Raw genomic sequence first — 27,795 nt, forward strand, 5'->3', positions numbered from 1 at the left:
TTGACAAATGGAAATGGGGAAAAATATATATTTGACTCCCTTTCTTGATGGATAATTTTTAGTGATTTTTGCTAAAGAATAACTTCCACTTCTGAGTCAAAAGCCCTGGTCCATGTGAAAAAGTGCCTGGACCTGAATGGGGCCAAAGAATGATAATGAATGTGTGATTGCAATTAAGGTGTTCACTTAAGGAAATCCCCAATATCCCATAAGTTTTTGAGCCTCAGTATCTATTGATTACTGTATGGGAAGTAAAAGCATAGCAAGAGAACTAAAAATTTAATGACTTCAGGAAGGATTTTTGAATTCAATTTAAAAGAACAAATGAAAGCACTTGTGAAAAAGGGGTATAGAAGAGGAATTACATCTGGGTTTTGGAAAATTGGGTTGCTGCTTTCCTTTTCTGGGAGGCAATGAAATGAAAACAACTGTATTTCCAATTAAATGGCTGGGCCAAGTGGTAACTCTCTGCATATGCTCTTGGATCACTCTATCCTTTTTTGGTAAAGTTCTCATAATTGAATGGTACTTGCCAGAACATTTAAAAAAAAACCCACAAAGAATTCTGTATAGACTGAATTATAAAACCATGTTAGGCGAACCTTCCCACAGAGGGCATAGGCACCTGGCAGTGTGCACACACACATAAGTATACACTAACACTCAGCACACACACAACTCGTCACATGGTGCCATGTGCAGAAAAGCACAGGTAAACAAGAGTCTCAAAAATCCTTACGATAAACATCAAAGCTGATTGGATTATTTAGCACTTACTGAGTTGCTCAGGAATGTTAAGGCGATAAGCCTACTTCAAAATACGAAATTATTTTATTCTCTATGAGTAGAGATAAATGATAAGCTATCATTGTTTTTCCAATCTAGTTTCAAAGCCGGTTACAAAAATAAATCACCACGTTCTCTAACATTTCTAAAAACAGTTTGAAATATCAATTTTCTCATGTGATTAAAAAATAGAAATAGATGTCCATATTTACTAAATTTTTGCTTTTAGTTATACTCAGAAACAAATACAGTCCAGTTCTCCTTGGTGGAAATTGTCAGTCTATTTGCTCATTCTCCTTTGACTATTAGTAAATCTTTTAGAATTAAATGAGTTGGCAGTGCAAAAAAAAAAAAAAGTCCATAAAAATAATCTGATTGAATTAAGCATTCAAATGAGTTCTTTGCCAGGTTATCTGCAAGCACAAGACTCTACTGTCATGTTAGGATATACTTTAAGTACCACATTCTTATTTTCATCAAAGAATAAGATACTGAGCGAGGACATCTTTTCTGGCACACAGCAAGGCTCAGGTATTCCAGGAACGACCCCCACAGCTCTCACTATGCTCTGGATGGTAGCATGGTTTGAAGGCTTCAAAGACTAGAAAATAAATGGGAGATGAACACATAAGTTAAATGAAACTGTTTTTCCACTCCAACCCTCATCACTAAAATGCATACATTATGAATTTCTTTTGAGAATTTAATATAGCCCTGGCATCGTTACACATTCAGCCAATCTCCGCCACCATCACCAAAGTGGTTATCATTTATTAAGTGCTTGCTATGTATCAGGCATGTTATATGTAGTATCTCTATTCCCACAACAAAACTAACATTTCTTACATTTTATAGGTAAAGAAATAGACTCAAGAAGCTTTACTGACTTGTCTAAAGTCAAGTAGATAGTAAGTAGTAGAGTGAGAATTTGAATCCAGTTATCTAAGCAAGAATCCTTTAATTAAAAAAAACTTAGTCCCCAAATGGGATTAATATATACTAAGATGTTTTCAATAATAGGCTTGCAACAAAAACCACTTGTTCTAAATCTTATGCTAATCTTAAAGAACCCAAAAAGCACCCTATTTAATATTTATGCCTTATTGCTACTACTATAGTGATATTTACACTTTATTGTTAAAATAAAATAACCATGTCAGGGGACATTGATTTATTTAATAGTTGCCACCAGGATTAATGAGATGTCAATTACTGCACTATGTAATTGTTCACCTCTCCTTAGAAGCACAAACTGGGGTTAAGAAGACCACACCATTGGCCACTGGGGGTCACTGTTGCTCCATGGGTTCACACTTCAATGTGGTAGGGTTAATATTTTAAGAGTGGGTCATATCCTAGGGGAATAATTTAGGGGACCTATGGTTTTCCCATGGATGTCAGAAGTTTTACCAAAGAAGCCTGGGTAAAATCTATTCCTGAGAAAATGCCAAGTTAGACCATTATCATCCATGTGAAACATGTGGTTTTGTTTAGAGAGTGCCATACAGCTCTGCTTAGTACTGAAAAGCAGTCACTTTTCCAAGCCCTGGGTGTTTAAGCACTGCCAGAGTGGTGGGAACTTCATGAGAAATGCCATGCTTTTCAACGTTAGTTCTCCCCAATGTCTTTTTTATGCAGGTGAATCCAGTATGGTTTTAAGCATATTTTGAAACAGAAATTTGGTGACTTGCCAGAGATCACGTGTGAATTCAGGAGTAGGATTTAGGCCAAAACTCTGCCTTCTTAATTTCAGGATTTTGAACCATGTTTCTCATGGCTCAGAGGCACCTCTGCCCCAAAGAATTGGTATTTTTCAATTTCATGCTCCTAAAACTCCCAGTATGGGAAACTGGAAAAAGTTAAAAGGTTAAGGAAATATACAAGTCTAGAGAAAAATAAATCACATAGAAAAATGGCATACCATGTATTTTCTAAAATAATTCTTTTGTCAGAGAAAGAAGTCTGATTGGTCTCATGCCATCTTTCAATTTTAATGAAAACAATTACCCATATGTTAGACTTCAACTTTATTGTGAATAGGCATAGATTTTTTAAAAATTAGTCTTGATGGGCAACTGTTTCTTACTCTCTCTAGATATTTTAAATATGTGTTAAAAAGAAGGCTGCCTTTCAATTAATTAGCTTTGCAAAGAAAGGTATTTCCCCTTTAAAGAGAGGAAGTTCATGTTGTTCTATTTGGCATGTCATGCGCTCTCCAACATCAATAAAACCTGTGTAGCTGACACAAACTGCTGTGGGTATTGTACAATAGAGGTCAATAGGCCACTGTTTATTTCACCAGTATTGATAATTCCCAAAGAAAATGTTTGCAGTCATTTACTTTTCTCTATTGCTCTATCACCCCTCAGTCATCCAAACAGCTTATGATAATGCCTCTAAAGAATTTTTTTAATGGATAGATTTTTCCCAACATTATTCTGTTATTATTAGTGTTTTAATGGCTTTTATAATATTTACATTTCATAGGAAGTGGATCTACTTAAGTAGATGAGGCCTTGTGCGATAAACACTGCTCTGCATCATTATTCCTTGGTGCCTGGGACTGGGCATGCTTCAGGCTGAATAAATACTTACTAAGTGAATGAAAAACTTATAAGAAATAGCATACCCTCCATTTTATCTATTTCTATGGAAATCATTCCCAACAACAAAAACAAAAGGTTCAAATGACCCGGAGTAGATATGGAAAATATTCACGGGTGTTCCCTAGGAACATTCCTATCCTTTTAAAAACTAACTCACAAAAGATAGATTCAGAAACAGTGAGCAGTCTGGTGGGCTCACAGAATTCAGCACTAACCCATGATTCCAGGCTTATCAGGAACCACTCAGTTTTCCTGGGAGTTTACCCTTTTTTTCTCACTGTGGAATCCTCTTATCAAGCTGCCATTGGAATGATTATGTCACCCAAAAAAGATCCATGCAGTAATTTGCTCATCTGAAGCATATGGACATTCTATCATTTTTGTTTGTTTTTGAGTTCTGATCATATTTCTCATGACTCCTTATGTAGTTGGGAAAATATATCAATCCCAAATGCAAATCTGTGTTATTTCCCTCCCCAGTCTCCCTCACTTCCCCCCTTTTAATTGATTTTAGAGAGAGAGGAAGGGAGAGAGAGAGAGAGAGAAGCATCGATGTGAGAGAGAAACATCAATTGGTTGCCTCCCATCCAGGATCGAACAGGCAATGTGGGTGTGTGCCCTAACTGGGAATTGATCCTGCCACTTTTTGGTGCACAGGATGATGCTCCAACCAACTGAACCATACCAGCCAGGCTCCAGTCTCCCTATTTAATGAGGATGAAATATGACTTCGTTAGTTTAGGTGATTCTTCCTTTTTTTTTTTTTTTTTTTTTTTTTTTTGCTTAGGTAACTCAGTACATCAAAAGTTAGGATTTTTAGAATTCGTAATTATGAACAGCGATTGGAATTGGAAAACTCAGAAAATTGATGGTGTGTCATTTTGAACTCATTAAATGTGAATTTCTTTTTTTTATAGTGTATAGGATGTTTGGTTCAAAGTATTTAGATTCTTTGCTGCCTAATTCTGTGTCTTTGCTATTCCTAGTTTTTGCACCATTCCATGCAAAAAATAACTTCATTCCTCTAATCCTTGTTGGTTCTCTGGGATCTCTGTCAGCAACAACAGTTCAATCATTTTCATTTGAAATCTCTGTTTTCCATCTTTGGGAAGGTGGTGAGAAGAGAAGCAAAGGCATACGGCTTGGCTTTAGCTACACGGGTGTTTTTCATCTCATGGCAGAATTCCAGGGGTCTCTCCCTGGGAGAACAGATTGGCTGTAGGGGCTAGAAATCAGAAAAATCCAAACTGCCATGCCTGTGAATGAAATCTGCAGTGGTCAGGCCCGCTCGCACCTGCCAAGCTGCGTATGATGTCCTGGAGTTGAATTTGATTATAAATGCATTAGCAGGGGAGAGTATGTCATCAGCTACGAGCCTTCATTCCTGACCTGGGCCATGGGGTTTTGCTCCACACTCTTCCAGTCCAGCCCACATGGGTGTGATAGCCCAGAAACTATCTAATTGGAATCAGTGAAAGGGCAAAGCCTGGAATTTGGGAAAGGCAGAACACAGCTGTTCTGAATTACAGAACAGGTTGTCGACTTTTGCAGACACGGAGCCCTGCGTATAGAGCAGGCTTTCGCTCAGGAGGCCACAAAGAAGGAGGGCCAGCAGAGGAGTCTGGCCTGGGAGGACTTTTCTCTGGGGCAAAATGTATATCTAAAGTCTGAAAGTTTTTTGGCGCTTCAGTTATTCCACATGTGTTTGCACTGATCTGGTCAGAGACCTTATTTTCCTCTGTTGCTTGGACTATATTTCTATTTAAACAGCTCACTCTGGTGACCGTGTTGGACACTGTGCTGATAACAGCGATGCTGATTAATTATCCCTAATGGAGCAGCTTCACATTGCTTTATGTTTCCCATCCTTTCGGTGACTGTACCGCTTGAAAGCCACAAAGCCTTAAAAGGAGCCACCAGAATGCTTTACAAGTTCAGCAGATCCACACTAGGTGATGAGAGACTGAGAACTCCATGTAACAGCCAAACTTCCACTCTCCACTTGGCAAAGGGAGGCTCAAGCTCAAGGAGCAAACTCCACACTTATCCCTGTTATGTCTCCCTGGAGTTCTGATGCCATTCCAAGTTTTGACAAATATTATGATGGGTTCAGTTGCTGCAATCGATGCTCTCCTGATTCTATTATTCTCCAAAGAAACATTACTGGAAGAGCTCACAGGCTGTTGAACCCACAGAGAGGATCCTATTTTAGGCTTTGTGGTGTTTAAAAAGGGACTAGAAACATTTACAAAACTTTCTCTTGTCTTACATCTTTTACTTTCGTGATCCCTTTCCCTGTGGGGTCTTTCTTCAGCCCCTACATGTAATTTTCTGTTCCCCTCAGTCTCAGCAGTGGCCATTAATAATAATATCAGTAGCAAATATTCATAGAGCGCCTACTATGTGCAAGGTGCTCTAGCATCTCTTTTTTTCACTGTATTTTTCATCTTATGGCAGAATTCCAGGGGTCTCTCCCTGGGAGAACAGATTGGCTGTAGGGGCTAGAAATCAGAAAAATCCAAATACTCTGTTTATTATGTAGACACCATTATTATTATTATTATTATTATTATTATTATTATTTATTGTATCCATTTCAAAAATGAGAAAACTAATATACTAACACATCTGGTAAGAGGGGGAACCAAGGATTTGACTCTCACATTTACTTCTCAGAGCATGACTTCTGGGCCATCAGCATTAGCAACGTCTACAAGCTTGTTAGAAATGCAGAATCATAGGCCCTACCCCGGAGCCACTGGAACAGGTCCTGAATGTTAACATGATCCCCAGGTAAGCTTCAGGCACATTAAGGTTAGGAAGCCCAGCTATGACCAAACATGTACATTTAATCATTCTGCTGCACTAACATATTTGTCTCCTTAAACATGTCCCTGCTATGCTTAACTTAGCCCTCAAAAGTGTTTAAATTATTATCTTTTCGGTTACTGAGAACTGTGGTAGACTTCTGCTGAAGCGATAGCAAAGTTTTTGAACAGTTAAAGCAGGCAGAGCCAAGAAGAAATGGGGTAATTTTGGGGGATGGAGACCAAGCCAGGTCTCCAGAGTTAGGGGTTGAAAAGTTAACCGACTCCCCATTATCATGGCTCCCTAGGCCCTGAAACCCGGAGTCAGGAGGGCAGAGAAAAACTCCTTCTCCAGGCTGCCCGAGAAATCACATCTATGAGAGGGAGAGCGGTTATTTTGAAGACTCAGAGGCCCACTTAGAATCAGTCACCCTGGGTTTAGACACAGATCTTGAATCCATTTTGTCTCTCAACACCACAGAGCAAAGCACTCTGTAGAATACTCAGTGCTGCCTGTTACATTTGGCACTTTCATTGTGTGTTTTAAATGCTTTCCCAGTTCCAACAACTTTAGTTTGATCAGTGAAATGTCCTTTATGAATATTAGGGAAGATAAGGCTTTTCTATAATTGTAAAAATATATAATATTTACTTTGTGTTTACAAAATATGGAATCTGCAAAAAAAAACAAAAAACATTCTTTGGGAAAGTCTTAGGAGATGTAGAAAGCTTGTCCTTCTGACACATTCTAACATGAAAATGGAATTCCAAGCAAGTCCCTGGCCCTGAGGCTGACATGGCTTCGTTCAGTCTATGGGCCTTTTGCTTTAAGTGTGTGTATGTTTAGCATCTCAATGATCATGGGACTGGAATATGAGCATGCTACTTTAACAGTTGATAAACAGAAGTTGGTTACTCTTTGAGGTAAAGGATTTTTTTCTGCATTCTTATCCAACAGCAAAAGTTGATTCACTTCAAGTTTTGAAAAAAAAAAAAACCTCTATTCTTCCTCTGAATTCTATTCCTAGAACCACTTTCCGTTGTAAAACAGAAATTCAAATTGTGATAAGCTAAGAATGGAAGTGCAGCAATAAGCTTACCTGAAGGCCAGAGCGCACCACTGTATTTTACTGGCTATAAAGTCAAAAAGAACTTGTGTGCAAGGTGGGGGTGGGGCTGGGGCTGGGGAGGCTTCTGAAAATATAATTGTCAGAATGCTGAAGACTGATATGATGAACTACAGTCCCCAATGATTTGAAAGAGAGACACAGGTAAACTCTGATTGGTTGAAATGAGTCTTGGGAGAAGATCCCAAAGTCACTGTATCCTATTCTTCCTTTCTTTTTTATGTGTATCAGGGAAGCAAATGCAATAACCATCTGGTGGATTTCATGAGGTGAGTTTACCTGGCCCAACCCTGATCCTGAACCCAGTGGGAACAATTCATCTCAGAAGAGACTATTTATCAAAAAATATTCTGCATCAGGACATCAATCCAATTAGTCCTTCCCTATGTTCCCATGACAACCACTCATTCTCAAATATCCCCTCCAAGATCCGCCTTCCACCATTTGGGATTTGTTAATTGTAGGCAGGTATAGATTCATATAGCTGAATAGGCTTTGTAGCTGAATATGCACTGTGTTTGGAAGCAACATACACACACAAAAAAATACATATTTTACACATATTTTTTCTCATATCCCTCTTTGTACCAATACTGACTTCTTATTACTTTAACAACCATTAAAGAAAAACAAAGCATAACCATATTACCTATTATACTTTAGAATGCAATAAATAAGTACCCAGGTGGATATGTAAATGAAAACACACAACTTAGTCGGTGTGTCTTGCTGACTCTATGAAAATAGGAAGAACAGGACAAAGAACAATGGCTACCTTTGGCATGGGGAATTGGCATGCTCCCGAGCAATAATAGGCATCAAAGGACTTGGGGGAGATAATCCATTCACTCCAGCCAATATCCGCAAAGTCCACCTTAAGGTATCGCCTGGCACAATTCCGAGGTTCAATCCATTGCTTTCTTCTTGCCTTCTTCAGCGTCTGTTCATCAAACTGGAGTGTCTGGCTCTTCTGGTGAGTTCCCTTTCTCTGTTTCTTCTTGTTCTTATTCTTCTCAGGTGCCTGAGTCTGAAGGGTCTTGTATGGCTTTCTCTCCTCCCAGACCCCATCCTCCTTATACTGATATTCTGCCCCAGGAAGTTCATTGTTCTGCAGAGGGAGCAGGACCCCAGTAGAACGCTTCTTCCTCCGTTTCATAGAAAGGGCAGCCCTAATATGGCTATCCAATTTGGGCACAGCTCCAGTGGGAAAATTTCGGTGACCTTGTAAGCTTGATACCACACTCTCTGGCTCAGAAATGGCAGCATCGTTGGCATATACCAAGATATAAGGATCAGGAAAGGATAACATCTCCTTTGGCGGCTGGTGACCTTTGGAGGTTATGTTAAATCCTAAGAGGAACTCCTCACTTTCCTTAGCCTTCCTCAAGAGTTGAGTGATGTCTTTAGACAGCCAAGACACAAGGTCTCTATGAGGTCTGCCCACATCTGCCGAAAGATGACCCAGGAGTTGACTTTGGTCTCTGTTGGATTTGAGGATCCATGCAGTGACATCGATCTGAATATGTTTCCTCTGAGCATGATGTGAGCATCCTCTTGATCCTGGACAACTCAGGCTGATGTTAACCAGTTCTCCAATATAGAAATATAGTGCGGCAGATAAAATGTTTTCAGACTTGGTTAGAGAAGTCAGGTTAAAAATATGCAGTCCCTTGCTTTCAAGGTTCCCTAGGAAGGAAAAAAAAAAAAAGAGAGAGTAAACAGGAGCAAACAGGACCCATACCTCACACCAGGTATAAAAATTCACTCAAAATGAATTAATGACCTAAATATAAGAGCTATAATCATGAAATTCTTAGAAGAACACAAAAGGGTAAAATCTTCATGGCCTTGGATTTGGAGATGGATTCTTAGATATGACACTGGAAGGGCAAGAACCAAAAGGAAAAAAAAATAGATAAATAGATAAAATAGATAAACTAGACTTCATCAAAATTAAATTAAAAACTTTTGTGTGTCCTAGGACATTATCAAGAAAGTCTGTACGACCTACAGAATGGAGAAAATGTTTTCAAATCATATAACTGATTAAATCTAATATCAGAATAAATAATTTACAACTCAACAACAAAAAGTCAAACAAGAAGGGACCAGGGAAGTAATGAGAATTGGCAGTTCATCCCAGATAAACCTCTGAACCTGTTCCCAAAGCCCCCTTTTCTCTGACTTCTTAGTTAGCCAAAGCAGCCCCACCTAATCCCTCTCCTGTTACCTTAGACCCGTGGTCAGCAAACTGCGGCTCATGAGCCACATGCGGCTCTTTGGCCCCTTGAGTGTGGCTCTTCCACAAAATACCACGGCCTGGGCGAGTCTATTTTGAAGAAGTGGCGTTAGAAGAAGTTTAAGTTTAAAAAATTTGGCTCTCAAAAGAAATTTCAATTGTTGTACTGTTGATATTTGGCTCTGTTGACTAATGAGTTTGCCGACCACTGCCTTAGGCCCTTCCTTGTTTCACTGTCCCCAGCTTTAATAAATGTCCTCTAAAATTCACCTGGACTCCTTTTGTGAAATTTTTCCTGCTCAAAGTCAAGAACCCACACACTACTGTCCACCCTAGGGAGACCTGCTAAGGGCCAGGTCCTCTTTCCAGTAACACTCCCCTGGACCACCCAGAAGGCATGCACCCTGTCTTACCCATTTTAGACTTCGGACCTCTGCAACTGTGAAACAATACTTTGTGTTGTTTTAAATTTAAAAAAATTCAAACGGAACAATAAAAATGGACAAAAGAATTGGATAGATATTTCTATTCAGAAGATCTACAGTGGGCCAACAAGCACATGAAAAGATGCTCAACATCAGTAGTAGTTATTAGGAAAATGTAAATCAAAACCACAATGTGGTACCATTTGACACATACTAGGCTGGTTATAATAATAAAAAACAAAATAACAAGTGTTAGCAAGGATGTGGAGAAGCTGGAATTTGTTTGCATTGCTGGTTGGAATGTAAAATGCTTCACCTGCTGTGGAAAATGGTTTGGCAGGTTTTCAAAAAGTTAATCATACAAATATCATGTACCCCCATGATTCCTCTTCTAGGTATATAGCCAAAATAATTGAAAACAGGTACTCAAACAAGTACATGTACATGCATGTTTATAATAAAAGAATGGCAAGGAGAGAAACAGGTCAACTGTTTCTGATGAATATACCCATACAATGGAATATTATTTAGCCATATAAAGGAATGATACATGCTACTGTGTAGGTGAACATTGAAAACATTATGCTGAATGAAAGAAGTCAGAAATAAAAGGTGGTGTCTGATTCTATTTATATGAAATATCCAGAATGGGTAAGTGCATAAGACAGAATGCAGGTTGGTGTTTGCTAGAGGCTGGAGGTGTGGAAGAATGGGGAGAAATTGCTTAATGGGTGTGGGGTTTTGCTTTGGAATAATAGAAACATTTGGAAATTAGATAGACTTGGTGGTTGCACAACTTTGTGAAAGTATCAAATGCCATTGAATTGTGTTTTATCAACTATCTTTTTTATTCTTAAACAACTTGGTTTAGCATCATTATTATTATAACTAGGGACCCAGTGCACGAATTTGTGCACCTTGCAAGGAACTGTGGGCTGCGAGGCCCACCCTCTGCACCTTGCCCAGCCCCTCCTGCCACAGTCCCTGGTCCCCTGTCTGCTGGCAGCCCCGCTCCCACTGCTCCCACTGCCGCTGCTCCTGCTGCTGCTGCTCCCATGTGCTGATGGCGCTAACCCCGCTCGCACCTGCTGATGTTGCGGAGCAATTGGGGCCGGTGCCAGCAGCAGGTGCGAGCGGCAGCTCCGGTGCCAGCAGCAGGTGTGAGCACCGGGTGGGATTGTGGCGGGCGTGAGCAAGTAATTTTTAGTAACCACCAGAGGCTTGCCATGATGACAGCTACCAGCGCCCCGCCTTAGTCTGGTGGCCCCCCTGCTCACCTGCTTCACCATCTTGCTGCAGCCGATGCCCACCATGTTCTGTGCATGCCCCCTGGTGGTTAGTGCACATCATAGCAACCAGTTGTTTGATTATTTGGTTGTTCCACAGTTCAGTCTATTTGCATATTAGCCTTTTATTATATAGGACTAGAGGCCCAGTGCATAAAATTCATGCATGGGGGTGTGTGTCCCTCAGCACAGCCTGCACCCTCTCCAATCTGGGACACCTTGAGGGATGTCCGACTGCCTGTTTAGGCCCGATCCTAGTAGGCCCGATCCTAAACAGGTAGTCGGACATCCCTCTCACAATCCGGGTCTGCTGGGTCCGAACTGCTCGCCTGCCAACCTTCCTGATTGCCCCTAACCACTTCTGCCTGCCAGCCTGATCACCCCCTAACCACTCCCCTGCCAGCCTGATTGATGCCTAACTGCTCCCCTCCCAGCCTGATTGCCCCTAACTGCCCTCCCCTGCAGGCCTGGTCCCCCCCAACTGCCCTCCATCGCAGGCTTAGTCCCTCCCAACTGCCCTCCCCTGCTGGCCATCTTGTGGCAGACATCTTGTGTCCACATGGGGGCAGCCATCTTTGACCACATGGGGGCAGCCATCTTGTGTGTTGGAGTGATGGTCAATTTGCATATTACTCTTTTATTAGATAGGATAGAGGCCTGGTGCATGGTGGGGGCCGGCTGGTTTGCCCTGAAGGGTGTCCCAGATCAAGGTGGGGGTTCTCTTGGGGCATGGGGTGGCCTGGGCAAGGGGCCTGTGGTGGTTTGCAGGCCGGTCATGCCCCCTGGCAACCCAAGTGGAGGCCCTGGTATCTGGGATTTATTTTTCTTCTATAATTGAAACTTTGTAGCCTTGAGCGGAGGCCAGGGCTGGCCAGGGCGGGTGGGAAGCTTGGCTTCCTCCATCACCGAGGGCAACCCAAGCCTCCTGCTTGCTCCAGCTCCGTGGCTGCCGCCATATTTGTTGGGTTAATTTGCATACTTGCTCCTGATTGGCTGGTGGGCATGGCTGGTGGATGTAGCGGAGGTACAGTCAATTTGCATATTTATCTTTTATTAGATAGGATGATATTGCCCCTGCCCTCCCTTAGTGGAGACATTTGCCATGATTATTTCCCCTTTAAAATTTTTATTATTTATTTATTTATTTATTTATTATTTAATTCATCACCCACCACCCTCCCCTTTGGCAACCACCAACTTATTCTCTATATCTATGGGTCTGTTTCTGTTTTGTTTTGTTTATTCATTTGTTTTGGTTTTATAGATTCCATATATATAAGTGAAATCATATGGTATTTGTCTTTTTCTGTCTGATTTATTTCATAGCATAATACCCTCTAGGTCAGGGGTGGGCAAACTTTTTGACTCGAGGGCCACAATGGGTTCTTAAACTGGACCGGAGGGCCGGAACAAAAGCATGGATGGAGTGTTTGTGTGAACTAATATAAATTCAAAGTAAAGGAGCGGAGGGGAGAGCAAGAGAACCGGATAGAACAGCCGGATCCGGCCCGCGGGCCGTAGTTTGCCCACGGCTGCTCTAGGTCCATCCATGTTGTTGTAAATGGCAAGATATCATTTTTTTATTGCTAAGTGATCTTCTATTGTGTATATACCACCATAATTATGAGGCTACCAAGAACTCTTCCTATAAGTTTGGCACACTATTGTAATAGCACAGTATTGTAATTATCTGAGGCAGTCTCATTACAAGCACTGATGGAATGAGACTCACCTTAATTCAAGTCCTGGTTAGGCACTTTAGACAAGCTGGTGTGCTCATTTATAAAATGGAGACAATACCTACCTCTCCTGTCATTAGAATTAAATGAGATGTGTGTAAAGAAGTTTATAAAAAGTCTAGTAAGTGTTTCTTAAATATAAATTATTGTTGTTATTAGTGCTGGCTTAACTGTATTATGGGGATATCGTCTACCTGCCTCATAAACTTCGGTCTGCAGGATAACAGCAGGTAAGCAAGACCATATATATGAATATTTAGATAATATATCTGAAAAAATAAGCTAAACATTCAAAAGTGTCATAAAGAATTAATGCTGCTTAGGGTTTGTCTGAAGATTATGAACTGGTCAATTAAACTGGTCAATTGCATTTTCAATTCTTCAAATCCAAAAATGAGAGCATGTAACAGAATAGGAGATTGATTAGTAGGGACAGCAGTTGGTTCCTATTCTTAAGACAGTTAGACTCAAGAATCCAGTCCTGGGATGGGTTGCAGAGCCCCTCCTCTGTGCACTTGTTTCATATACATATTTGTTTCAGAAACATACACGCAACCATGAAATTATGTTCTTGATCAAAAACATATTTCAGTAAAAACAAAATATTTTTATAAAGACGTGGAAGCTTAAAATGAGTTCATTGAGTCCCCAAGCACAAGGGAAGTGCAATGAGAAATCTATTTTACTCATTTTTAACCTTGTGTGAAGAAAAAGGGAGGAAACTGCCATTTGTGCACATGTGTATACGCCATGACACCAGGATAATATTTTACAGACCTCCATGGCATCGGGGTTGTTCAGAGACTCTGGTCTTAATTCAGACCAGTCACCATAGCATATAGTTTTATCCAAACTTTGTGTAGCAGATGGACATTTAAAGTGGAAGGAAGAGAATTCAGTCTAAGAATGTGGCAATTGAATGGTTGCCAAACAAACACCAGGGCAGGGAAGAAATGAACTCTGAGGGGGCATGAGTGGTAGTGTCTTCATGGGTAAATTAATGGTGATCCTTTCCCCCACATTTTGCTTCAAAATGTTTCCTTCTTTCAAACATGTTTCCAGACACCTCGTGACCGGCTGTTAACCCGCCTCCACCCCTGTGTCTAATCTTCAGTATTTTCCCATAAATGTCTCCAAAATCTGAGACATGGCCTCTTCTGATGGTTTTCATTTTAATGTAGAACATTGTTTTGAAGTTAAAGCCCTATAGCCCAGTCCCAACTCCACCTCGCCCAATGTCTGTCATCAGGCAAATAACCTAAGCTCTTGAAGTCTCAGTTTGCTCACCTGTAAAATGAGTACAGTAGTATCAACTGCAGAGTTGTGAGAAGAAATTGAAAGAATGCAGGTATAGCACATAGCACGTAGAAAAAAAATGCAACTAGTGTTAGCTAGCCAGAACTGTACTACCCAGTATCAGTGATTAGACACTTAAATTCAAATTGAGAGGTTCTGTAAGTATAAAATACACACTGGATTCAGAAGACTTAGTACAAATTGAATGTAAAATATCACATGAATCTATTTCATATTGATTAGATGTTGAAATGATATTTGGATGTACTGAGTTCAATATTGTGATTATGTTCATTTAATAATAAGACTAGAGGCACGGTGCATGACATTCACGCACTTGGTGGTGGTGGGGGGGGGGGGTCCCTCAGCCCGTCCTGCGCCCTTTAGCAGTCTGGGAGACCTTGGGGGATATCCGACTGATAGCTACTAAGCTGCACCAGACATCCTTAGTACTGCCGCGGAGTTGGGAGAGGCTCCCACCACCGCTGCTGCGCTCGCCAGCCGTCAGCCCAGCTTGTGGCTGAGCTGCACTCCCCTTGTGGGAGCATACTGACCACCAGGGGGCAGCTCCTGCATTGCGCATCTGCCCCCGGTGGTCAGTGCTCATCATAGCGACTGGTTGTTCCACCGTTTGGTTGATTTGCATATTATCCTTTTATTATTTATACTAGAGGCCCTATGCACGAACTTTGTGCAAGGGGCTCAGCCCCCACCATGGCTGCCTTGGTCCCCACCATCGCAGCTTCATCTGGAAGGACATCTGGTCTAATTAACATATTATGCTTTTATTATTATCATAATAATAAAGAGCTAATATGTAAATGGTCGGGATGCCGTAATGCATAACAACCGATCACAGGAGGCTGCCTGCACATGCATGGCGGGGCCTGGAGACAGGGCAGAAGCAGGGAGGCACCCAGAGGAGGCGGGACCATCCTGTGCTGGGGAGGGCGGGGATGAGAGCCCATAGCCCCCCCTCACCAGTCCTTCACCACCCACCGCTCGCACTCAGAGTGCCCTGCCGCCCACCTGCCAGGGGAAGGAGCACAGCCCAGCAGGTGGGAGGCTTCTACGCTCTCCTACGGAGCCATGATGGGGCGGAGTAGTGGTGTTGCTCTGGAGATGGGGCAGAAGTGGGGAGGTGCCCAGAGAAGGCGGGACCAGCCCAAGGTGACCCAAGGGACTGAGAGCAGGGCTTGAAGCGGCCAGAAAAGGCCAGAGGGGTCGGGGGCTGGGCTAGGTGTGCTGGAGCTCTCCATTGAGAGGTTCAGGTGTCAAGGCAGTGAGGCAGGTGGGTGGGTGGAGCCACATGATTTCACGCACTGGGCCCCTAGTTGATATATAAAAGGCAAGCAACCAGAACACCGGAACAAACGGAACAACGGGTTGCTATGACGCACACTGCGGCCTGCCAACAGGACGATCAGGGGGCAGCTCCTCCCTCAGGCTGGCCCCAGCCAAATTGAGGGTGGGGCCAGCTGGCCAACTGCCTGCAGCCCCTCCTCCCAGCCAGCCCTGCCCCCGATTGCCCTCCACCCTAATCGGGGGTGGGGCCAGCCGGCCAACCTTCCCCTCCCCCCACCCGCCTGGCCCGATCAGCCCCCATATGGGGGGTGCCAGCCGGACCTCCACCCATACATGAATTTGTGCACCGGGCGTCTAGTATATATAGTGTGTGTATATATATATATACAAATATATATTGGTCTTCCTCCCTTTTCTGGCACAGAGCTCCTAAAACCCTTGGAATTTCCTCAGTGTTGAGAACCATAAGGTGTCTTTTGTTATGTAAATGAGGTGACTTTAGGAGGTCAGGTAAAGCTCTAGTCTGGTTGCCAGGGGAACCAACCCAGTGTTTAAAGGATTAGAACTTCTAGTCCTACTCCCTGACCTATCTGGGGAGGAGAAAGGACCTGGAGGTTTAAGTTATCACCAATGGCTGATGATTTCATTGATCATGCCTATATAATGAAGCCTCCATAAACCCTCCCAAAAATAGGGTTTGGAGAGCTTCCAGATTGGTGAACACGTGAATATTTGGGGAGAAGGGGTTATAAAAGCCTCCAATTATGTAGCCAGTTGGTCAGAAATACAGGTAACAACCTGGTCTTGCAGTTAGTGTCTGAAGTGGAGGGTGGACTTGTGGGACAGGGCCCTTTCTGTGGAATCTGATGCTGTCTCCAGGTATAGAGCATCAGAATTGAGTTGATTTCTCAGTGATTAGCCATTTAAATTCAAATTGAGAGGCTGCTTATTGGTGTGGGAAACCCTTCCCCCTTCAGATTTGGGTGCAGAACATTTTAAATATATTATTAAAATTAATGTCTCCTGTTGCTTTTCATATTTTTAAATGTGGCCACTAAAATTTTAAAATTACATATGTGGCTTGCATTTGTGGCTTAAATTAAATTTCCATTGGACAGTGGTTGTCTAGAATAACCACCAGTTTTAGTAGTCATATAGTCCAAAGGGAAAAAAAGGTCATATTTTTTCCCCCAAAGACAGTGAAAAATTGGGATTTTGCTAACCATGAATATGTAAACCAAAAAGTAAATTGGACAAAAAATTCCCTTCTTGGAATGCAACATACTTTCCTTATCAAAGACTTATTAGATAAAGATAATATTGGTGATTACTTTTTAATTTTTCTTCCAGTAACACCTAATTGGTTCCATCTGCAACTGAAAGTCTAAGACCAACAAACTGTTCTAAAATGAAGTTAAATGGGTCATTTAGCAATAGTGCTTTTCATGGCATAGAGATTACATACCCAGCTTTGTGTTATCTGTGTATTACACACAAACATCCACTACAACCAACAACAGGAACCAAAGCAAAACAAATGTTTTCCTTAACAAATATGAATTTTGTACTACTAGGTGCAGGGACCTGGGCTGGGTCTCGGGGCTGCACAAATGCCAGCTGCTACCCACATTGTGAATTGATAAGCAATATGCAGGTAGTCATGCCATGATGATGTTACTTGCTGTCAAAGGTGTTAACTATCTATGCTCTTACAGCACAGAGGAAGGAGCAATGAACTTTGCCCATTAAGGAGAAGAGGAATTTTGCTCATACCCAGGGAGGAGGTAATTCTGAACCAAACTTTTAAGAATGAAGGAAAAAGGGAGTGTTGGGGGGCGGCGGAGGGAACGGGAGGAGCACATTCTAACAGTATGCTGGATATCTGGGAGCTCTTGAATAAGCAATATTCCCAATATTTAGAATAGGAACTTATAAAAATATTCTGTATTAACCTAGTTACTTGAAGTCATAACAGACATCTAAGCTGCCTACATTCAGAAAAGGAATGGTCAATAAACATTTAGCTCCTAAAAGAAGGTGTCCTATGCCCAGCACTTGATGCCTTTGCTCCCCCCATTTCCACCCAAGATAGGGGGCTCACTATCTCTGCCTGTTCTAGATTCCCTCCTCTTCACTTTTTAAAACAAGAAGCTTGAAATCTCAACCATTCCACAAAACATTCCTTGATTTTTCTAACCCACATTTTATTTTTGCTTTCTCTAACTTTAAATCACTTAAGTTCTGTGCAAGTCAATGTTCTTTCCCTCAAAACAAGCCAACAGACACTTAGTATTTACAATGGACAAAAACATTACTGTGAGAGTTGCATGGATTTGAGCAAATGAGTATGGAGGTATAAATAAGAGTGAGATCATACCTCCCTGCCAGGAAAAATATGCAATAATATCTATTGAATTATCTCATTATTTTTTATTTTTTAGATATGATATCATTTTAACTTTCCAAGTGAGTATCTTCCCATACTCAGTAAGTAGAGTTTTGCCATAGGCTCCTCTCTTCCCCATGAGTTGTAGCATAGATATCTATGTTCAAACACTGAATTAAAAATGCTTCAGTGTTCACTTTTTCTATTCTTCTGATATATATCTATTTGGAATTACTGAATCTGAAAGCTGAGGTATGATTTTTGATTAGTAAGAACAAAGTGACATGTTAATAATATAAACAAATGGTTTTTATCAGGTTACAAAATAATAGCTTATGCATTTTTAAGCTGTTTATAGTCTTTGGGTACTAGGAAACATTAACTGTGCGCCACACCAATCTAATGATATCTAGAATTACATACTTAATTCTGGGTGCTCTCATTTTAACTAGGTTATAAGACTAACTAGGCAAGTTATCAAGATACTGAAGAGTCTAGAAATGTCTGTACAAGTTTGAGTTGCCAAAATAGAAAACCATGGACTAGAGGAAAGAAAGATTTAACAGTGACATGAGAATTGTTTGCAAATACTTGAGGGGCTTCCTGCCAAGAGATCAGGGTTCCCCTTTCCAGTGTCAAAGATGAGAATGAGATATAAAGGTGATAGTTGAATGGAGAACAAATCTAAGACAATACAAGTCATGATTTTCTAAGTGTCTAGCTTGATATTGAGACCCTTCTGTGGGACTGGGAGATAGATGGTCATAATTCAGGACTATTACAGGAAGATCTCCTTATGGTAAGGAGGGTGTGAGAGGTGAACCTCACAGATTGCTTGCAAGGAACTACAACAGGCTTGATTTCCAGTTCCTCCCAAAGAAATATTTTTGATGCCAAAATATAACTACCAATAGGTGGTGCTGTTTTCTCAGTTTGCTGGCACTGACACAAGCTTGGATTTTCCTTGTTGGGGATACATCTACTGCAATCTATTTAGGATTTACCATGGCATTACAATCTTACTTTGAATTTTCTATAGTTGTAATATCTTTGAATCGAAAAGGGGTTTAGAAGTCAGGCGAGTTTCTGAACAAGCCCTACGCCCCTTTGCACACCTGTTAGGTCTCTGTACCTGCGGCTGCTTCTCCCTGACATGCCTTCATCCACCTTTGCTCTCCTTGAATTCCAGATTTGTCTTGTAAGACAAAGCGCAGGCTCTACCTCTTAAAGCAAGCTTGTCATGACAACCCAAGCCTTCCGTTCAGACCCTGCCTCATTACCATTTTCATCATAGTGTTGCTCCTTCCCAAGACTATAAACTCCTTAAAGACAAGGCCCTGTAGTAATTAACACCAGACTCTTCAGCCCCTAGCACAGGGCTTAACTCTTAAGCTGTGCTCAGTAAGTGCTTCTTTCATGAATAAACAACTTCTCATTATAGAGAGGCAAAATAAAAGGAACCTAGAAGTTAGCCAGTTAGCTAGCAATGGATTTTGGAGAGGAACCCAGGTCTTCTGTTACCTATATGGATTTTTTTTTTTAAGGAGTTTGATTACTGAATAAAGACAGAAGATTTATTTGTTTTCATCTGAAAACAAAACACCTGCAGCAAATGACACAAGGCCTCATCGAGGAAACTGACTTAGGACCAGCCAGTCATACCCTTGCAACAGTTTGGCTCCTCTGGGGGAGTTGGGTGGAGGTGGGGGCAGCTTAGGCGGTGCCCTGGGAGTGGTAAGTGGAAGTCCACCTTCGTGCTGGCCCACACAGGACGTTTTCAAAAGGAATTAGAACATACAATGGAAAGCTTTCTATGTAAAGTTTGATTTTAAAACAAATAGACTAAATGAAATCTTGATGATTACTTAAATCCCCAGGGAGCAGGGAAAACATTTCAGTCATTCAGAAAATATGTTATGAAGAACAACGTTTCCCTTACTTCTTTCTCTAAACTAAGTATAGATGCCAGAAAGGCCAGGGGTGCCTAGGACAGGGCCCTATGCAACCACAATCATGGGCAAAACACTTGCTGCAGGTTACTGGGTCAAGACTACAGTTTCTTTCTGCCGCCCTCAGCTTTTGGGCAAGGGCAAGGTGGAGTGTTTCTAAATAGAACACCAAGTCATAGATTTCTGTTCTTCCTGCAGAGTCCCAGTCAAATGACTGGGTTCTATGGGACCTCAAAACAACCATTCTCTATGTCCTAAGTAAACCATGGCCAAAGATGATATAATGTATGTTTTTCTAAAATGGCAAAATATTCATCCATCATTTTATCTTCTCTTAGCCTCCATCCAAGGGCATTCCTAGACTGTGAGCTCTCAGAGGGTAGACCTATGTCCTATAAATCTTTGAACTTCTAATTTTTTTTTTTTTGCACAGAATGGAGCATTTATACCCTGAAAAATATTTGTTAAACTTGTTGAATGAACAAATGTGTAAACTTACTTGATTCACAAGTGTTTCCTACTTAGCACCAAAGTGAAAACACTTTCAAGTAGCTTCAAGTTCCAAAAGTCAGCAAAGGCCCTTCTTGGGTATAAGTACAGTGTGGAGTTTCCTTTCCGTTCATTAAAAAAAGAAGGATTATTAGAACTGTGTGTACAAAGTACAATAGTATTTCCATTCAACATGTACATGGTAAAATGCCTGGTGAGAAATTCTCTCATGGCAAATTTTATTTTTAAAAAACCTTTGCTTGGCTGATAGCTTTTCTACTGTCTCTTCTTATCTAGTCCCTTCAACAGCTAACTCAGCTCAACTGCAATGTTTACAGAGAGCATGTTATGTAGCAAATGATGCCAGGTCCTCAGAATACAAGAATGAGACTTGTTTTATAGGACCCCGTTCCCATCATCCTCTCTCTAGCAAATTGATTAGACTCCAAACTCTCCGCAGCTGTGAAAGCAGGGCAAGAAATGTTGATTGACTTACTCTAAAGCCTCCCCAGGACCCAAACTGTCATAAGTACAGTAATATACCTTCCAAAGTGAAAGATGCTTACCATTATGTAAATTCATAAACCATTTGTTCATGGGAAGACCCACTAAAAGGGCCAGGACTCACATGTTCACCAATCTTAATGTTCAGATGCTAGTTATGATAGGATACTCAAAACTCTAGGAACATGAGCTTAGAGCAGTGTCTTAAACATGCATCAGAATCACCTTGATGGCTTATTCAAACAGAGACTTCTGTGCCCCACCTCCCAAGTTTCACCAGTTGGTCCTAGGTGGGCTGGGAAAGTTCTACCAAGTTCCCAGGTGATGCTGATGTTGCTAATCTAGAGACCATGCTTTTAGAACAACCAACTTCAAGAAATCACCATAAAAAAGTGCAGCCCTGCTCCACTCAGCCACCAAGATCAGGACAGAAAGAATAACTTCTTGAATGTAGGTTTGGGATGGCATAAATTGTATTACAAGAGTACTGTCATCTCTTTCTATTTACATTGCCACTCCGATATATCTTTGGGGCTCCAAACAATTGCACATTAGCAATATTTTAGGCATGTTTAAGGTTTTGTGGGAAACGACAATCTCTCAAAATATTAAGACCACCTCACTTAGGCTTCTAAACTTGTAGTGCATTTTCACAATTGAGTTTCACCATCCCAACTGAGTGGCACAGTAGGTATGGCTTAGCCCTAGAAATATTAGATGATTTTACTAATTAGCAGGTCAGCCAAAAGTAGCATTGAGATCTCTTAACTCTTAGCCTAAGGTAATTGAAAAATTGCAACTCTAGGAATCTCTTCTCTACTTGAAAACCATTTTTCTTAACCCATGCCTAAGAGTAGCAATTACACTCAATTCAAAATTTTTAGATTAATTCCATGCAATTAAATTAAAATGTTCTTTGAAGGAAAAGCAAATATGATCATGTTGGCCCTCAGCTGTTTTAACTATAACATCAGAGGACTGGACAAAGAACTTTGCATATCTAAAACTATTGGGTGCAATTATTTTGTAAAATAATTACTTAACAGAACCTCACTCAGTAAAGTAAGAACTTCCTGAACCTGGTCATACAGTAGGATCAGTTTGTCCAAACACTTTTGTTTCAGAGTGTGCCCAAATAAAAGTAAGGCACTGCATTTACTGTGGTTTGCCAAGAAAAGATGGATCTTAAAGGGAGGTAGAACATTGAAGGAGTCAATAAACCCACCATGATCACTTGATTCTATGACCTATGTGTGGATGTTTTAGATAAAGAGGCATCCACGCTTTTAAAAATATTGTCACTGAAACTGTTACCAAGAGTACTGCTTTATGTGGAAGTATGCTAGGACACAACCACTCCTAACATGTGCATAGCCTAGAAATTTTATGGATTTCTAAATGTATTCCACATATGAGGGCTCTTCAGCTCCATTGTCATCATTTACCACTGTCCAAAATAGACATTATCCTGGTGTACTTGTGACACTTGATTAGTATTATGTCAATGTTTCCATTACAAAATTCTATTTTCATGGGTTCATAACATAATCTTACAAATTCACTCTGAATTGAATCTTGGCATAGGGAAGTTCAAGCTGAGACTATTTTGTGATGCCAAACTTCTTTCCACTACTAACACCAAAATAAAGTTATTAAGATACTGATTACTAGGATATACAAACTGAATAGATGGGGAAATCATCAAAATCTGAGGAGAAAAGTTCTGATGTTGCAGTCCCCAAATCCTGAAAAGTGAATAGAAAGTATATGCAAAGTTGCTCATTAATTGTGACTAGGCTTTTTGGATAGGTGTGATTTTATAATACCTAATAAATACAACAAACAATGGAGATTATATAAGAAATTTAATTGGTGTCTTTAACAAATGTGTATTTAAACAAGGAATTAATGGTTATAAAACCAAGTGACATGTATGATCTCTAGTAAATTTTTCCACAAATAGAGCAGCTTTTCTTTCAAAAGAATAAATATCAATCCTATAGAGAACAATGAAGAGGAATTTATAGAGAAGCAAGGGAAATGAAGTTTAAAAATTACACTCATAACGTTTAAAACATGAGAGCAGGAAGATGATACCATGAAAGTTGGACCCAAGTCCAAAAGTAACAATATAAGTACACATCCTGAGGTAGGTGCTGATGGGAAATCCTGAGGTAGGTACTGATAGGAAATTAGACAGCTTTTTCTTGAATTTTGCATATCTTCGTTCTTCAGAAATTAGAAAGGCTCTGACCCAGTGTTTTCCTAAGTAGATATTTTAGAACCACAATTCTCGAAAATGCTCTCTCAGAGAGAAAGTGATCCAATCTTAAGGGAACCCTTTAGCATTTAAAGGCCCAGAAAGGTCCTAATATGAATGAAAACATCATATTTTTAGAAATTTATTTGAACGTGGAACCTAATTTTATGTATCACCTGTTAATATTTTCTACAGATCCTCTTTTTACAAAAATGTTTCCTAGAAAATTAGATCAGATTATTAGAAATCACATGTTTGGAGACAAGCTCAGTTATGTTTGCAAATTCTCTGGCAAATACATCATGACACCCATTTCTTCTTCTGTATCAGGAGTTGAACTTGCTTTCTTCAAAGCCTCTTCCAAATACAAAATTACATAATTTCAAAATGCTTAAGAGCATATTTGACATTCATGTTCCTAATTTACTTTTAGAAAAATCTGAACTGGGTCATTCAAGTGCTTATGAACTTATACTGCTTAGATAAAATGTTTGTAACCCTCTTAATATATTCTTAATTATGTATATATTTTTAATGTACAAATATTTCCTGAGTGAATTATCTGCTTAGGGATTTTTTTTTTATTGATCCCCATGGTCTCTTGGTCTCTTTCAGTGTGTCTAATTATACTAAAAAGCTAAATTTAAATTATTTTATATATAACCCATTCTCCTCCTTTCCATTAGCATGGATAATCAAGAATTCATGGCACTGTGGATTTTTAAATGTCAGAGATTGTAAAGCTGTCTTGCCTATTACAGTAAAAACTTCATTAAGGGCTATCATGTATTCCAAGTGATGTGTAATTCAAAGCAGCTGCACATCTACCTCCCCCTCTCCAGATGTACTATTGTCTTTTGAATAAAAACGTCAGATAATCTAAGTACTCTTTAATTTTAAGCCTAGTTTCTAGGTGCCAGGAATTTCAAGGTAACTATGTTTTAATAAAGTTATTATGTCTCCTTGCCATGAAATCCATAAAAAATGGTGCTTTCCCATGGGCCCATGTGTTTTACAGGAATGGCTCTTATTGGAGTGATTGTTCAGCCCTTAATTATGTCTTTCCTAAAGCCTTATATTTTAGCCTGGCACTTCAGAAACACATCAAATTATATTTTTAATTTTTAAATATTTTTGGTCATAGTAAGAAAGACTCCCCTTTCTCATTTTTGGGTCTGGAATACCTCAATTTTCTTTTTATCTATTGAAGTCAGTGGGATATTTTTTAAAAGGTGACGCATATCCCTGAAATACAAGTTTTTTGTACTTACATGTCATAAATTAAAATAATGACAGTTTCCTAATAAAAATGCACGTGCTTTAATTGCTATTCCCAAAGAGGTTAAATTTATGATGAAAGAAAATAAGATTAAGTGACTGTGGAAATGATGGGAAACTAATGGACACAGACTATGTATCTTTAAAGATCAAGCCAGGAGCAAACCTAGTGTAAACTATTCTTCTTTTATTATATAGTAGCCAAGGACAACTTAAGCTAAGATTAAAATAAGAGCTGATTTTAGATCCCTCTTGTCTTCCTTCAAGATGGTGTGTTTTTTTAAGCTGCACTTCTCTGTTATCAATAATTTTGTGAATTACCTTTTACAAAGGAAAGATAAAACCTATCTTTCTGTAAACCCTTACACATCACAAAAAGACTTATGAGTGTTTCAAACTTAACGGTTTTGGCACACCAACTGCATAGCATTGAGGCAGGAGAAAGGGGTTGGCAGAAAGTGTATTTAGGATGAATGCCACCCACCATCAAGTAATGGTTTAAGTAGAAAGTAATCAGAGGGAGACCACAGCAGCTAAATTTCAACCAAAGATATTCTAGGTTTAGAACAATAAATAATTGTAATCAGGTATGTTCCAAGTAGCAAATAGGGCTCTAAGGCTATAACTCAGCCTGAATAAGCACTTGGAAAGTCTGCCGGATCAGCAGCTATTCCATATAAACAGCATACCACCTGACCTCCCATTCAAATCTGGAACACGGTTGGTACAGAGAAGCCCATATGTTGTGAAATCTAAACACCATGGACTAGAAAACATATCTAATTTATTAACGCAGACAACATTTTTCACTTACATCAGAATGTATGATGAAGGGTTACAAGATGAAGGGTGTTATGGAAATGCTGATGTGGATAAAGGAGAGGGACACACATGAAAACCTTAGCACCTTCCTGGAGCCTTGCCTTATTAGAGCCAGAACTGCCTTATAATAAGGTCCTTTTACTGTGTTAGTAACTAAACACTATTGGAAGGGGTCCAACATGAATCACCTCTCCAGGAGTTTCCAATGTAGTAATATGACACTTGAGCTTCCACAAAAACCAGTGTCCACATTTGATGAATAAGTCATTAAGACAGTCTCTAGGATGCTAAAGGGATTACTTTTCTTATCGGGGCACACAGCCTTGTATATATGCTCCACGCTGCAATTCATCATTTCAAGAGAACTTCTGGCCTCCGTGTCAGAGTTTATCATTTGATGGTGTAAGACTACAGTGAGGCTGATAAGGGACACTTTGAAATTATAATGCACGAAAAGAGTTGAAGCCAAAAAAGCATACGGAGCCTGAGTTGTTCAAATCCTTATCCATCTCCCACTCAAGGTTCACTCAGCCTGAAACAAGCATACAAAAATTATGCAATATGTGTGAATGATACAAACTCACATTCCACCTCCAAATCTTGTGATTCATAGTAAAAATCAAACTTGATACAAAAAAATGCTATTCATCTCTTGGGTGCTTCAGCTACTCCCTGGGAATATTACCAAAGAAAGTGATTATCAAGGTAAGAGTGACCTGAATATCTTCGTGAATCCACCTGCCTTGCCCACCTAATATCCTTCCAATTCTTGTTGCTCCCACATAGCTCCTTCATTGAGCTCTGCCCTCAGACCTCACTAAAGTAAACAGCCTTCTCTGGTGTGGTCAGCTGTCCTGTGGCTGGTGTGCTGTGGATAACCCAGAGCGGGTTTCTGTTTCCTTAGCAGAGGCCAGCTCCTTACGGATTATGCTCATGGCTTGAAGAAGAAAGTGAAATCTGGTTCAGCTCAGACTCTAGCTAAAGACTTCTGCATTAGAAAGCATAATTCACATTTATTGTAAATGTCATCATGCCTACGAGCTCCAGAGTGTATTTACAGTGTCAGCTGAGGGCTTCCCTTGATGGATGCTTTGGTTTTCCTTTTTTCCAGGAGTCCTACATATCAAAGCTTTGGGAGATTTCTTTCTAGTGATTCTGACAGACCTGATAGAGCATGAGGCATTGCCTCCTTACTTGAAGATTCTTGGCTATTTTTTCAAGGTTCATTGAAGACAGGCTTTGCAGTTATGTCTCCCTTTATCGTGAATGCAGTGAACAAAAAAGCCTGGTGCATCCTCAAAGCCTGTACACCGAGTTAATGTCCAGGAAACTTTCCCTCAAGCTGTTAGCACGGGAGAGGCAGGCTGTTAGCATAAGTTATTCCCTTCACCACGGGGGCCGGGAGAAACCCTGTTAAGCCACGAATTTCAGTCCACAGCGATCTGTGTGCTGAAAAATGGGATGAGCAGACTTTCATCAGCAGATTCCAAGAGGTGTTTACATCCAAGGCTGCTTCTCCCACCCCCACTTCTCCCAGGGTGGATGGTACAGCCCTATTTGCCCAGATGGGTTTTAAGTAATAGAAACACCCGAGCACCTGGCTTAGTTTGTGTGTTTGCCACCAAGGGACTATCAAGTAAGAAGTGTCAACTATAGTAATACAGAGGACTGGAGTGAAGAGGGGGCCAGGTCTGGAGAGGCGGCTGTCTAAAAGACTTAGGAAGGCGTCTAGTTCAAGTGTGACTTTTCTCTCTGGTGCCTCGCGGTTGGCATAAAATGACCTCTGCCTCTAGGTAAACATGGCTAAAGCCCAGTCCAAGGGAATTTCCGCTGACCGACTTAAGAAACATCAACATAAGTACCCCAGAGGTGATCCAGCCACCTAGGGCAAGAGGGCTCCCCTGGGCACGGGGTAGCCCCTTTTTATCCCCACGCAGTTCCTCCAGCCTACCCCCTCCTCTGCTCCCAGCCCCTCTTCTCTCCACTTCTCCCTCCCAACTGAGACTCCAAACCTGGGCTTCCTCGCTGGCGAAATGAGGGGTGTGTTGGGAAGGAGGGCTTGGAGGGCAGTTGCGGAGGGTGAGGGAAGGTCTCTAGGGCACAGAAGGGGCTGTGATGGGTCCGGGGGAGACCTGGGAAGGGACCGCAGAAAGCCGGGGCACTCACCTGCTGCTCCGGCTCGAAAGCTGCGAACCGTGTTGCCTTCGCGCAGGGCCCGGGAGCGCTGGGGCTGCGCGCTCCGCTCAGGGGACCCTGGTGTCCGCGCCGCCCGGGTCCTGCCGCCGCTGTACCTGTCATAGAGCCGCAGCATGTGCTCCGACACCTTGTCGTGCGGCCGCAGCACGGGGCCCGGGCCCCCACCTGCTGAGCGGTCACTGGGCACGGTCTTGCTGAGCTCAGGCAGATGCTGCTTCAGCCTCTCTCCCCGCGCCAGGCTCACGCAGAAGCAGCCCAGCCACAGACACAGCAGCCTGCGCGCCCCGGCCATAGC

General features: G+C 41.1%; 1 protein-coding gene across 1 annotated transcript; it reads right to left on the bottom strand.

Annotated features, from left to right (window-relative positions):
• Positions 1 to 1,195: 1,195 nt before the first annotated feature.
• Positions 1,196 to 27,795, bottom strand: BMP3 (bone morphogenetic protein 3; the record flags this gene model as incomplete). Its single annotated transcript, XM_080666777.1, has 3 exons — positions 27,471 to 27,795; positions 8,102 to 9,012; positions 1,196 to 1,387 (listed from the first exon to the last, which is right to left on the bottom strand). The coding sequence occupies exons 1-3, from the start codon at positions 27,790 to 27,792 to the stop codon at positions 1,196 to 1,198; spliced, it is 1,425 nt and encodes a 474-aa protein (XP_080522903.1). The 5' UTR covers positions 27,793 to 27,795.

The sequence above is a fragment of the Plecotus auritus genome, assembly GCF_963455305.1.
Source record: "Plecotus auritus genome assembly, chromosome: 1".
Lineage (NCBI taxonomy): Eukaryota > Metazoa > Chordata > Mammalia > Chiroptera > Vespertilionidae > Plecotus > Plecotus auritus.